We start from the raw sequence: 13501 nt of genomic DNA on the forward strand, positions 1-13501 counted from the left end.
CATCCGCACAACTTTCATTCCTTCGCTTCAACTCGCGCTCTCCTGCTTGTTTCTGCTCTGATGTTTCACGGTGGAATTTGACGTCTCGGCTGCGTCACGTCACGTCAAAATGACACTCAAATTACACGAAGGGGTTGAATTTCGCCAGATTACAAGAAGTTGATTTGGGATCAGCTCACCAGTTTGTAAACGGAAACAGATCACATCACTATCATGCCACGTTCCCTTCATTTTGTAGTGAAAATTAGACACTTCTATTTGACATCTTTGCACATTGTGCGTCTTCCTCTTAAGTTTGGCAGCATTTTGTTCTTGTGTACATCTTCTCTTTGTTTTCAGTTATTCTGTATGCTTGTTTCTTGCTGACTGCTCAAGTTCTGATATATGTTATGCTTTGTCAATCGCTTCTTTTCACAGGCCAGCTATTCTTTTATCAGTTTCCATGGTGATGTGTGTGTGACTGAGTGAGCGTTGAGAGTGAAACTGTAAGGATGTGTCGTTTCCAGGTTTTCTTCTTGCTGCAAATTTTTTTTTTTCCCTCCCTAGGACTGCATGTGCCATCCAGAGTCCTTAAATAAGACTTTCTCTTGATGTAATTTCATCAAATGTTCTTCTGCTCCCTGCTCCTTGTTGTTTGGCGAAGATGGATTACACTTTTTAGATTCTCATAAAGGAAAACCCCAGTAGAGCCTGAATTTACTCCAGTTTATTCTTGGAAAATAGAGGAATACAGGAAAAATGATTGTCATGTAAACACAGGCCAAAAGTAGCCACACACACACACTTTAAAACCCAGACTTTTCTAGTGTGTTTCTTACAGATCAAACCTTTAATTGTTAAGTCATTGATTCGTTACCAGTCATGAAATGTTTCTTATAATATGACTTTATACCAAAAGCCCGTGTTTGTGATGTAAAAGATCAAAACCTTACTGGGCTTTCCGGCATTTACATAACAGTCTTTATACATTCCCACAAAATAATCTATGACACATACAGCAACAATTACCATTACATCCTTATGCAACATGTTTACATGCAGATATCAGAATAAAGATCCTTTAAAACAGAACAATAGCTCTTTCCCCCACATCTCTGGACCTATATGGATATTTCTTTTTTCCTTTTTGGCACATTCATAGTCACAAGAATGAAATCCAATTACAGACTATTAAAATCCAAATGAGTCACACAGAGGCGCTGATCCGCCCTGTGTTTCTTTTTTTTGGGGGGTGGGGGGGTATTTGAGTTCTCTGAACACAAAAAGCATCTCTTGGTACTATTCAGGAACAATTCACATTTTAAGCAAGTCTCTGTTGAATAATGCTCAGAGGCCTACATGCACATTAAAAGTCATTGGCTGAGAAACTCGTTCTTTTGAAATAAGGAACAAAATCCACTCTTAATACTGTGCAAAAAGCTTTTCTACCATTGGCCAAGAAGATTATACAAGGATTTAAGCAGCTAGTTAAATCAAGTGTGGCTTTTTTTTTTTTTTTTTTTAAGTTATCTTTTGTGTTACTCAATTTTAATTTAGCGAGGAATCAATGTCTTAACACAAAATGAAAATCCAATTTTTTTAAACACCAGCTCAGGTTCTGAATACATTAAATCTTCACAGTTCCAGACTTAAAAAAAACAACAGAAAACTTTCCACTTTGTCAGGCGTCTGACTGGTGAAGACCTAAAGCTTCAGTGGCTATATTATGTTACCTTTCGGCAGCAGAACGACCTGCTCAGGTGAGAGGAACTAACACACTTCACAACATGCCTACGTAAGCTTTGGTAAATGTTTTTTTTTTCTCACGGGGATATGAATAGTGGTCTCAAGTGTGAACACCAGCAGTGCCAACAGTTGTCCTTTATATTCCATTTTGTCCATTGTTTTGCTCATTTTAAGTAGTAAACAAACTGCTTTTTTTTTTTTTTAAATTACAGAAATGCACATACATGCTCGCATTTGATGAATGCGACTTTACCAGCAGGTCATACAACATATTAAATATTTGAAAACGTAAGTAAAGGCCTGTGACTTTGGAGCATTCCGTAACTGAGCCAGTAAAGTCTGCCAGGGAGCTTTGGAGATAAAGCTGCGACGATGGAGCATGTCCTGGATCAATACTCACTTTGTCAAAAACCATCCGTCCATCTTCCGTATTGCTTTGTTCAGCTCACTGGAGGTGATCCCAGCCTGGATCACTGACTGAGTCACTGGTGACACACTCACACATATCAATGATCAGTTGATGTCGAACACAAGGATAACAAGTAGACTCAACTGGAACTCATAAAGTGGAGGTTCACGTGAAGTAAGATTGATATTTGGCTTTGTCAGTTCAAATTCAACAGAAACTGATTACCTAATGACCGATAAGAATGGAAGAAAATATACTTTTATCCAACTCCTCTTTCAATTTGCAATTTAGCACGTGAGCATTGAAGATTTCTGAAACGACTCCATGTATGTAATGAGACAGATACACACCCTTAATAGATGTATGTACAAAAGGAGTGAGTGTCAACGCTTTCCATTGTGTTCAAAGTTACCACACACCTGTGGCCCTTTGGGAATATTCCTCCCACGGATCTGTAGTGACACACAGAGTGAGATGTCTGATTGTTTCTCATCCCCCTTTACAGATAAAGACAATCATAAATATTCTGGATAAAAATAAGCCTGGGGACGTTTGGATGCCAACACCCACGCTTCCATATTACATTCTGCACGAGACATTTGCATATTGAAGAAGTAACTTAAGATGAACTTTGTAACTCCCCTGTCTCATTTCCATTGTAATTATTGGGCGCAGTGGGCGTCACGTCGCCTCTTTTATTTTTTAAATTATTATTATTTCTACTGTTACAAACTCCCAGATGATGGTACATCGCAGGGCGGACTCAGCTGCCATTGGAGGCGTCGGTTCTCTGTTTGTGTCTATCTCACACTCCATCTCCGCCCTCAAGGGAAGAGACTTCACTTCACCCACCACCTCCGAGCGCAAATGAAGACGAAGGTGTGACGGACTGGAAGCGCGCAGAGGACGCCGCGACAGGTTTTTGGTTTGGGTTTTTTTTTTTTTTTTGGCTCCGGGATCTCTCAAGCCCTCCTCTCTCTCTCTCTCTCTCTCTCTCTTTTTCTTCCTTCCCGGGATTATGAGGACGTCGCTGAACTACACGCCGCTTTCTAAGATTCAATCTCCCTAGCTCCCCAGAAGATGTGCACGAATCCGATTTTGTTGAATTTTGCTGCAGCGCGCCTCGGGTCCGTGAACGCCACAGGACGCGTCGTGTTTCCCGGACGCGTCCGTGGGTTTTTTCAAGTGCGCGCGATGTGCAGCGAGGCTGATCGCGGCTCAGAGTTGAGCTCCATCACCGTCACCATCGTGTCAATATCAGCGTAAATCGCCGCTGTGCTTGTAAACCGCGCAGTGTCGTTAGACGTGAACATCGGAAGACGAGATATTGGACCGAATGCGCCAACAGGAGTTCATATCATCCTCACATTAAAACGCAACGCAGAGGGGGGGGTCTGGGTTTTTTTTTGTGGTTTTTTTTTTGGGGGGGGGGAGTCACATGCGCCCAGAACAAACATTTAAGATGACAAAAACCACCCCCAGAAGAGATTGTTTCTATTTCCGAGGAAGCTGCATTGGGATCACATCCCAGTTCCTGGATTGCTACAGAGTTGGAGGAGAAGGAGCAGAGGAGGAGCAGAGGAGAGGAGAAGCTTTGGCACCAGTGATGGACTGATCGGAAGGTTGACAGTCAAGCTTCACGTTATCCCCAAGAATCCCGCCTCCACTGCCCCCCCCACCACACACGCGCACACACACACACACACACACACACACACACACACACACACACTGCAGCACAGGTGGGGGACAAGCGGAGCTCCCCACGTTGGACACCACAGGTCGGCCTAATGTTTCAGAGAGGACAGCACTGGCCTTTAATTTGGAAACCTTCTCTCAGGTCTGCACAAACTGTTTCTACCTTGGTCCCAAAAAGCAAGTAATCCTGGAAACTCACCCCACCCCTACCCCCCCCTTCTCCCCCCAAGTGCCCTGAAAGCCCTGCAGGATTCAGTCTGCACCCCACAGATGTAACTAATCTGTCAATATTTCTTCACCAGGAAGTCCCGAGATTTAGGGTAAGTGATGTATGAAATGGGTGAGAGGAAAGTTGCATGGATTACTACCCCCACCCCCACCCCCAACCCACACCCCCTCCCTATTGAAAGTGTTTTATTCCAGTCAAGTGTTCACCTGGTGTCAGTGACAGCTGATGTAGGGAATACTCACCAGCCCAGGTGTTGCAGGTGCCCGTCCACCTACATCAGCTGGTAATACCTGTGTGAAACTCAGCAGAGCTGCACACAGAGAGGAGGAGGAGGAGGAGAGGAGGAGTCCACCTTCTGTGTGTTGCTTATGTGATGAAGAATTACAGGCTGCATGACCTCCGATGACTCAGTGATGGGTTCAGGCAAAGTGGGACACGGAGCAAGGTAGCAGAAATGGGAAACAAGAATTCTCTCGATAAGATGCAATTATTTTGGAAGCAACCAGTTCTTTTGTGGACGAGTTCTCCTCAAGACTCTATGTTGCTTAGGTGATTTGGCAGAAAACCAGATCTGAACCACTGTAAGGATTTGTTGGCTGTAACCAGAGGCCGCCCCCTCCTTCAGCTTTAGCAGCATGAAGGCTTTTTGATAAGAGTTTTTCCACAGATGCAATTCTCTGCATGCACCATTTCAGGCTACGAGGCCCCGAGTATCACAGGCTGCATTACAACTGCACTTCTGCATGAAATGCCTGCAAATCCTTACAAAGGGGAGTTTCTAAAGCAACAGTGTTGTGAAATACACATCGCATCCCTTCATACACATTGTAGCTGACATGGAATTGGACCCGGCTATTCAATTTGAGTTCTGTTCTTTTCTGATTTGATCCTTGCAGAAACCTGCTGCTCTCCTCATGTCAAGTCTTTATTGTTGGGGGGGGGGGGGGGGGGGGGGCTTTTGAATAAGTTAGACTTCCATGCCATTTTGCTCTAATTGCACTGATGCCTGCAGTTACCTAATTGGCTTTCTCAGTGTTGCACATTGAACCCCTGCATGGTTTATAGGGAGCCTCTGGGAGCTGAACTCCGTGATGAGATATGAAAGAGCTTATATTTGAAGGTGTATTTTAGCCTGCTCAGGTATTTGGATTCCTCCACTGATTCCTACTTTGTAGGTTCCGATCAATGAGCATTTGCCACACAGTGTCCCAGTTTTACTGAACTTTGCACTGGGTTCTCTGGCTTTTAGAGGAACGGAGAAAATGTGTGTGATGTTGTTTAATAATGACTATGTCGGTTTTCTTCCCTCTCAGCGGGTGACAGACAGCCACCATCTTCACGGTCTATAATGTTGCACTTAATGCTCACTTCTGTCATAGACTTGCCCATCTTGACGCAAAAAATAAAACAGAAATAAAACATAATGCGGTGGAAATAGAAGCCCTTCACTTAATGAAATGTCTAAGGCGGCGCTCTTGACGAAACAAGATGAGTCCGGTTCAGCCTGAGTCACTTGCCCTCAGTGGATTTCCTCATCCTCCTTCATGTGAAATGGCTATCCCAGTAAGATAGGCCAATCTCATACAATCTCTCCATGGAATTATTGTGTTAGCTGAAATGGAAAGCTGTGGATCACCGACGTCTATTAATCTCTCTCAATTCCCTCTGAATTGCTGAGAATTTGGACTCGTCGCGCGCTCGGTCACAGTTGTCAGCCGGGGAGCCTGACAGCCGGCAAAGAGCCGCCCGCCTCTGCTCCAACACCAAGTTTCCCTCGTAATTCGGCTGTTCTTCAGCCATCTTCAATGCAACACACGGAGGGAGCTTTTTCTTGCTGCCAAGGACAGAAAGCCTTTGTCAGTCTGTTTGAATGTTCTCTACCAAGAATAATAAAAAAAATAATAATAGGAGCTACTGTCAAAGCTTCTGTCCTGCAATCTTCTCAAATAGTTTTCTTTAGCCGCAGGCCGTAAAGTCTTCCCCATCCTCACATTTCGAGGGGGGGAAAACCCCCCCAAACAAACCTGAAGACATTTTTGCCCTTCCGGTAATTGTCTGACTACACACTCCCTCACGATGCAGAAATGTCCTCCTCGCAGGACTGTCCGGCTACTCCGGCCCTCGATTCCTCCTTATCATCTGTTCTCATATGACCACCGGAGGAAGCCATGCTGGATTTGTGTGTGCAGCCTAACTAGCTGGCGTCTCATCCAGCTGGGACGGACACTTCCCCGTCCAGCAAATGTCACAAACGAGACAACCTGAATTGACTGCTGCTATTATGTTCAGGTATCGTAGCAAAGTGAAGACGCGTCAACAGAGGTTGATCTTTTCTTATTCTGTAGGACAATTGTCATGACACGAAGGAAGGACGTGAATTCGCCTCAGTATTTTATCGTGTCGCGTCCAGACTTTGACGCTACAAAGACATATTGCACGGTCTGCTGAAAGTGAAAACGTTTCTAAAGTTAATGAAACTCTGACAAAGTGTGGAGATCGAACGTAATCTAACAGGACACTCGCTGTCAATTTAAAGCTCTTCTCAAGAAAACACACGTCTCATATTTACTAGTTTAACTTCAAAGAGAAAAAGTTTTAGCATATTTAGTCAGTCTGAGTCTTGTCATGAGGCAAAAGGCGTGTCAGTGTAGTTTTTATTATTATTAATAAACAGACAATTCAATCTTTTAATGGGAAAATCTTGTCCGACACAAACTATTATTCAAAGCGGAGTATTTTTTATTATTATTTTTTTATTTTTTATTTTCACACATCTTCCAGTGTGCCTGGAGGGGCTCTTTAAATGCCAGTGATGTCTGTGGAAATGCTTATCAATTAATCATAGTAGCAGCTTGAGGTTGAGCACTGTTGTGACATTTAGCTTGCGACTCCATAAAGGGCAGCTGTGATCGGCGGAGGAGCCTCCTCCCGTTGTTCTGCGCCACACAAGCCGACACGTTTCACGACAACTTTTGCGAGTCTGTGCACATGCTCCGCAGCCGCTGCCGACTGCGCCTCCTTACATTTGAGTCACGTTTGTTTTCAGAAAACGCTCCCGTCCCCGCCGGGAAAACCTGCTCCCTCCGGAATCCTCACACACTTAATATAAGGAGGATAAATCCAACTGATTGCATCTTTCGATTGTCTCATTTGTGCAGCATGACCTGACATTGTCCAGTTTTGTTTTTGTTTCATCATACCATCTATATTAATGTTGATTTATCTGTTATTCTCATGTACATACTTTGCTGCCCAAACTTTTTGTTGTTGTTGTTGTTGTTGTTGTTGTCATTCTGGTGATCCATCAGATGTCAGTAACCAAAAGGAAAAATACTTGACTTGTGTCTGTGCCATATAGCTGCATGGACACATCTTCAAAGACGTGGCTGCCGCATCAGAGTCAGTTTGGGTTGGTTGGTCAAGCGGAGGTTTGCTGTGGCGGACCTGGAGTTTTAACCCCAAGTGAGTCAGTTTAGTCCAGACCCGGTCACAGTGTACTCTGCTCCGCTCTCGGCTTTGCCCGCATGTCATTTCTTCAGCTTTCTCTCCCATCTGTTGTGATCTGATGAGATTTTTAAATTTTTTTTCTATCTGTTGTATATGTTTTGTTTTTTTATATATATTTGTGCCCTTTAGTCCGCTGTTCTCTCTGAAATCCTGCTGTTGCCAATGGTGAATGAACGGTTTATCATGCGCTCTAACCTCGGACACACAGCTCAGCTAAACTCTCCCTGTGCCGTGCCGTCTCAGTCCTGTTCAGCACTATAAAGCCCTACAAAGGTACCTCAGTATATTGAGGATTTTTATTTATTTTTTTAACCACTCACTCCTCCGCTGGAGCATCACTCACCCTCTGAGCCCCTGCTTTGTCACACTCCCGGAGTTTTATTTTGACATCTTCAAGGTTTTGATAGCGCCATTTGCCTTTTACACCAGCTTTGAGTCGTGGTCCTCGGTGTGGTCTCGTTACTTCCCCCACATGAAAGCAGCCATTCCTGCTCCCTCTGGGGGACCGGGGGGTGGGGGGGGGGGGGGGGGGGGGGGGGGGGGGACAGGAAGAAAATAATAATTTGCAGTTAGTTAGCGCTCTGCGTAAAGCTTTTATTTAAGTTCCAACATTAGCAGCAACCACAGCGATGTTTAGTGGCCATATGAGGAAACAATCGGGGTGGTTGGGGCTGTAGGGGGGCTTCTCAGCGGAGGCTGGATCTGTTTGCAACTGCGCTGCGTTGAGACGCCGCAGGAACATCAGGGTGCAGTTGCTGTTGAGGGCTTCAAATTGCTGCTTGATCTCTTTGATTTCATTCTCAGTTCTTTAATTTGGGTCTGCTCATTTCCAAGCATCGCAGTAATGCCTCTAAATACATTAGTAAAAATGAAGGTAGTTTGGTGGAGAGCGGTGCACAAGCTGCAAACACGTTCCTATGGTAACTAGGCCACACTCCTCTTGGCTAGTACACACACACACGCACACACGCACACACGCACGCACGCACGCACGCAAGCACGCAAGCACGCACGCACGCACGCACGCACGCACGCACGCACGCACGCACGCACACACACACACACACACACACACACACACACACACACACACAGCAGAAGGACAGGCAGGAGAGAAACTGGCATCACGCTGGAAAACACACATGACGGGTAGCAACTTCATTCTGTTTATGGAGGCTACTCTTTTGCATGTGTGTTCAGAAATGGTGGCTCCATTGCAGAAAGCTGGACGTCACTTTGTTTGTGTGTTTCGCCCCCACCCCACCCCCCCACCCCCATCAGAAATATCTGTCAGATTTCAAGCTGATGGCAGGTTGTTTCCCGCGGCTCCCCCGTGCCCACACCGGCCCCACTTCCTCAGCCCTTCCACCCACCTCCTCTCTAAATCCTGCAGCTCTCCCTCTCCTGTGCAGTTTACATTCACTTGATTACAGTGCTGCTTCTAAACATAGCAGCACAGTGGCTCTGAACCAAGCACAGTTTCTCGGCGGTGTCACACAGCCGACTACACCCATCATCCTAAGAGTTTACAAATATATATATATATATATATATATATATATATATATATATATATATATTTATCATTACATAATTAAGCCTTATTAACTTTTTTGGTGCCATATACCAGGTTCAGAAAAAGGAGCTATTTTAATTCCTCCACGTTTGGGTCTGGAGGCGAAGGGTTCTTTAACAGCTTTAAACAGCTGTAATGTTTCCTGGCTTTGCATTTGAAAGCAGGCAGCGTCATGCCAGCAGTGCACATCCCCGGTGCCTTTTTTCCCGTTTTGTAAATCGCTGCTCGCGCTCACACCGTGTCGAAGCTCCCGGGGCACTGCTGCCAGCATGTCAAAGAGCCATGAAGTTGATGAAATGAGGTTTTGCTCCTGTCAGTCATGCAAGCTGATCGTTTGGACGGCGCGGCGCTAACGAGTGGCCTTAACTTTCTGCACACATTGACGCCGTCCGCGGCATTTCAACAGCTGTGACGCTGCTCGAATCCACAACAGGAAATGAAGCATCTCCAAGCTTCTTAAGAGTCGCTTGAGTCCTGTAATGCACATTTATAGGGGTGTGCGTTGTTTAAAAGAGATATTTATTTGAGAATGACCAAAATATATTACATACCTTTCTCTTGTGATATCTAGAGACATCTTCTTGTAAAGCGTTTAGGGGATTTTTTAGCTGTTGGAATGAACACACACAATATGACTTTGTTCTTTTTCTACAAAGCTTTTTACACAACAATAAATTATTAGATTTTAATCTTAAAAAAAGAAAAAAAAACTACTTAAAACTGCAGCTGTTGTCAGCACTGTAGCCTGGGGTGCTACATAACATCATAAATCAACTGCAAAACTTAATTCACTCGCCCCTAAAAAAACCCCAACCAAAACACCGTTAAATTGACTCTTATTTTTATGAGAATGGAAAGTAATGATAAGAATATGTAAAGTGCTAAATTTGATAGCGTTTAGGTGAAATTTGCCCCCAAAAATACATAAATTACAACGGTTTTTAAATTTCACTAATCAGTTTTGCTCCTCGAGGCATTTCTCTGTAGGATAAAACATATCGTTTATCAGTTATATTGTCATACAGCACATCATAGGAGGAAGTTTTCATATTGTGACCCTTCAGAAGCCATATGAATAAAAAGAAAACCACTTTACACATCATTTACCTACAAAATAAAGCATGCAAGCCACTAAGTGAATAGCACACATATGCATCATGAACTGAGGAAGAAAAAGGACACATTGAATTCATAATAAAAATAGGCAAATCATTAATATACAAAATTGCCAACATATGATATTAAAATGACTAATTTGCAGAAAATATTAGATTTATACGTATATCCATTCATCCATTACTACTTTATCTAAATCAAGGTTGTGGAGCCCAAAGGTAAATAAAGATGAACTCAATATTGAAATCCATCTAAAACTTAAGAAAAGTTTCAGTTTTAACCATTTTTATGAGAATTTACCAACAAATCAAACCAAATGTTCTTCATATTCTAAGAAATGTATTCAGTTGCATGTAGATTGCAAAATGAATGAAATCAGTGCAAGTTAATCTTCATATCCACATACAAAATATACACACAGTGTGGCAAATAAAATTCTATTGCACTGATAGAATTTTCAATCTGAAATAAAATTAACTGATTAATTCACAAAAATTGCAGATTGATTTCTCAAACCTTTTTTTTTTTGAAAACCAATTTACAGCTCTTACTTTCAGCACAAAAATCAAGGAAAAAAAATTACGAAATACCACAAAGCCAACAAACTAAACATGACAGATGTGATGGAAAATCTATCAGAAACAAACAAACAAACAAACAAACAAGAAAAACAATGATATTAACTATTTAAATGTATAAATAGTTATCACGTGTTAGCCCGGATATAAATCTATTGGAAATGAATTGTAATGAATTTGGATCCGTTTTTTTTTCCATTTATTCTGAATTCTCACATTTGGACCAAATAGTGTGTCGAAAACTAGCAGTTAATCATGAGTCGGGTTCTGGAGACATGTTTACATTCTGGACACCGGGAGCTGTCAGAACAAGAGCAGAGTCCCGTGTTGTAATTAGCAGCTGGTTGTGCACATGAACAGTGTTTACTAGTTGAAATATGGCAATTACGCAGACAACATGAGTGCGACATGAATGAGTCCGCCCCAGCAGGCTGGTCTGTGAGTCACTGGAGGCTCCAGACCAGATGTAACGAGATCCTGCGAGCGTGACTGGAAACGCTGCCACAAACTGGACGGCGCCATCACTACTACCAACAATCACAATGGTGTGAAGCCCACTCAGTTTGTCTGCAAAAAGATTTGGCTTCCCACATTAATGCAGTGAATCAAACCCTGTTCTGGAATGTGCTGCGCACGCGTAGAAAGTACCACCGAGAGGCTTTTATTCCTCATTTAAAGATGTTTTTTTTCTTTTGTACACAGCGTGCCAGTAACAAAAAACACCCACGTCGGCTGGTAACTACTTACATTATTTAAACGTTTCAAAATGTGACTCATTCTATACTGTACATAGTGACTTTATTTCACCTATTCAAATGCTAAAAAGCATAAAACATGCAAATTATGTCTTCTGAATTCATCCTTGAACATAACCACCCTGAAGCTTGTATTGTCCCATATTGTTAAAGACAATCTGCACCACACTCTTCTTTTTCTGAGTCACAGTTGTATCCTCCAGAGGACACAGGTATAATTTGAGAGGAGGCAAAGTCTTAAATAGATTTTTAGAACAAGTACCGCTGTGATCTGCTATTAACAGCTTTTATAATATACAGGGAAATCTGCTCATTTTGTGTCTTTGGATCTGTTTGTTTTCGATCCGTGTTGGACTTATAGATGATTCTGAAGTAAAATGTGAGTATTAAAACAGTAGTTTTTGCATTAGTTAAAGCAAACGTTGGTTACATTCAGAGATTCCGCATCTCTGTGTCCTGATCATGAAGCAGACTATATCAACATGCTGATATTGCTAATAAGTGCAGATTGGTTCATTAAAACCTTTTAATTAATTTTTTTAATCAAATGACGAAATTAAATCAAACTTTCAGAAACACTTGAACAAACACGCTGGTGACAAAAAGAGTCTGAAATAACAAGAAAAGAAAGTTGATCTAATATTCATTCAGATTATTTTTTTTTTACATGCTGGGAGAAGGTTTCATGTTATTTCCAGCAAAGAAAGCTCTGTCATCCACCCTCTGTCATCCACCTTCTGTCATCCACCTTCTGTCATCCACCTTCACACAGACGCCAAAGTGCTGCAAGAATGACATTTCTCTGTTGGTTAACCTAAAATTTAGCGTTACCCTGCTTCTAACAACAAAGAGCAGCTGTTTCACATGCAGCACGTGTTAACACGTCTGTGTACAGTTATTTTGTGAATTTAACATTTTCGTCAAAAATACTTAAATTGAGAGATATTCCTGACGATGCGTTCAATTCAGAATAGTGCTAGTATACCTTCAAGGTCAAAATTGTAGGAACCGAGAACCTAATAAATGCCAGTAAGATACTAATTTTGGCCATTTTGAATGTAATAAAGCCGCTGATGGAATAACTTGCCAATATTATAATAAAATTGAAAAATTTTTACAATCACGATTGAGTGTTCAAAGTATAAACCCTCATTAAATGAATATGACGACTAATCAATATTTACATATTAGTACAAAATTGACAGAATATCCTATAACACTATTGCCAGGTTATCACTTCAGTGGTTTTGTTACATTTAAAATGACTTAAAATGATGTGATTGTCTATTATTGCAAGATTAGTTCTTACATATCGGCTCAAAATCATTGTTGCCAAATGAAACGTGAAATTTATTGAGCTCCTACTCACAAATCTCCACTGACTTCTATATAACCTGAATTCTGCAGGCGTTGGATGTTGTATCCTTCGTGCTGCCAATGTTAGACGTGCTACCGTTGCTGTGAGCATCTCCGTGTTTCAGTGCAGCCTGAGTGAGCTTTCTAGCAGCTCTCCGTCTCATTGACCTCCAGTAGATCTGTGTGAGGAGGGGGGGATTTTTCATTTTTTTTTTTTTCCCCTCATGCAGTGTGGTGCTGTTATGTAAGTTAACATGGAAGCAGGAATCAGTGACATTTGCTTGTTGTGATTGATTGAAGTAAACTAATAAGACAGATTTGCTCAGGGTGGGTGATTAAATTAAATAAACTTGTGATGACGACGTAGAGGCTCCTCTCGATTCTTGCACATTTGGAAATAAGCCTTCGATTGACAGCCGAGGTTTGAATTAGCGTATCTCGTAGAAAATGAATAAAGTGAGATTTCATGATCATTTGAATTCAATTTTAGAATTAGTATTTTGTTTGGGTCGTTCTGTTTTTATGTGCCTTTAGAGACAACACGTTATGTCT

General features: G+C 42.1%; 1 protein-coding gene across 1 annotated transcript in view; it reads left to right on the forward strand.

Annotated features, from left to right (window-relative positions):
* Positions 1-7423: 7423 nt before the first annotated feature.
* Positions 7424-13501, forward strand: part of LOC308123160 (ras/Rap GTPase-activating protein SynGAP-like) — a gene marked incomplete at both ends in the record, with an annotated part of 41945 nt that continues 35867 nt past the window's right edge. Inside the window, one exon of the mRNA XM_080485492.1 lies at positions 7424-7523. Within this exon, the coding sequence (XP_080341618.1) occupies positions 7424-7523 (100 nt within the window). The remainder of the gene's footprint in view (positions 7524-13501) is intronic.

The sequence above is a fragment of the Lipophrys pholis genome, assembly GCF_963383615.2.
Source record: "Lipophrys pholis genome assembly, chromosome: 17".
In the NCBI taxonomy this organism is placed as follows: domain Eukaryota; kingdom Metazoa; phylum Chordata; class Actinopteri; order Blenniiformes; family Blenniidae; genus Lipophrys; species Lipophrys pholis.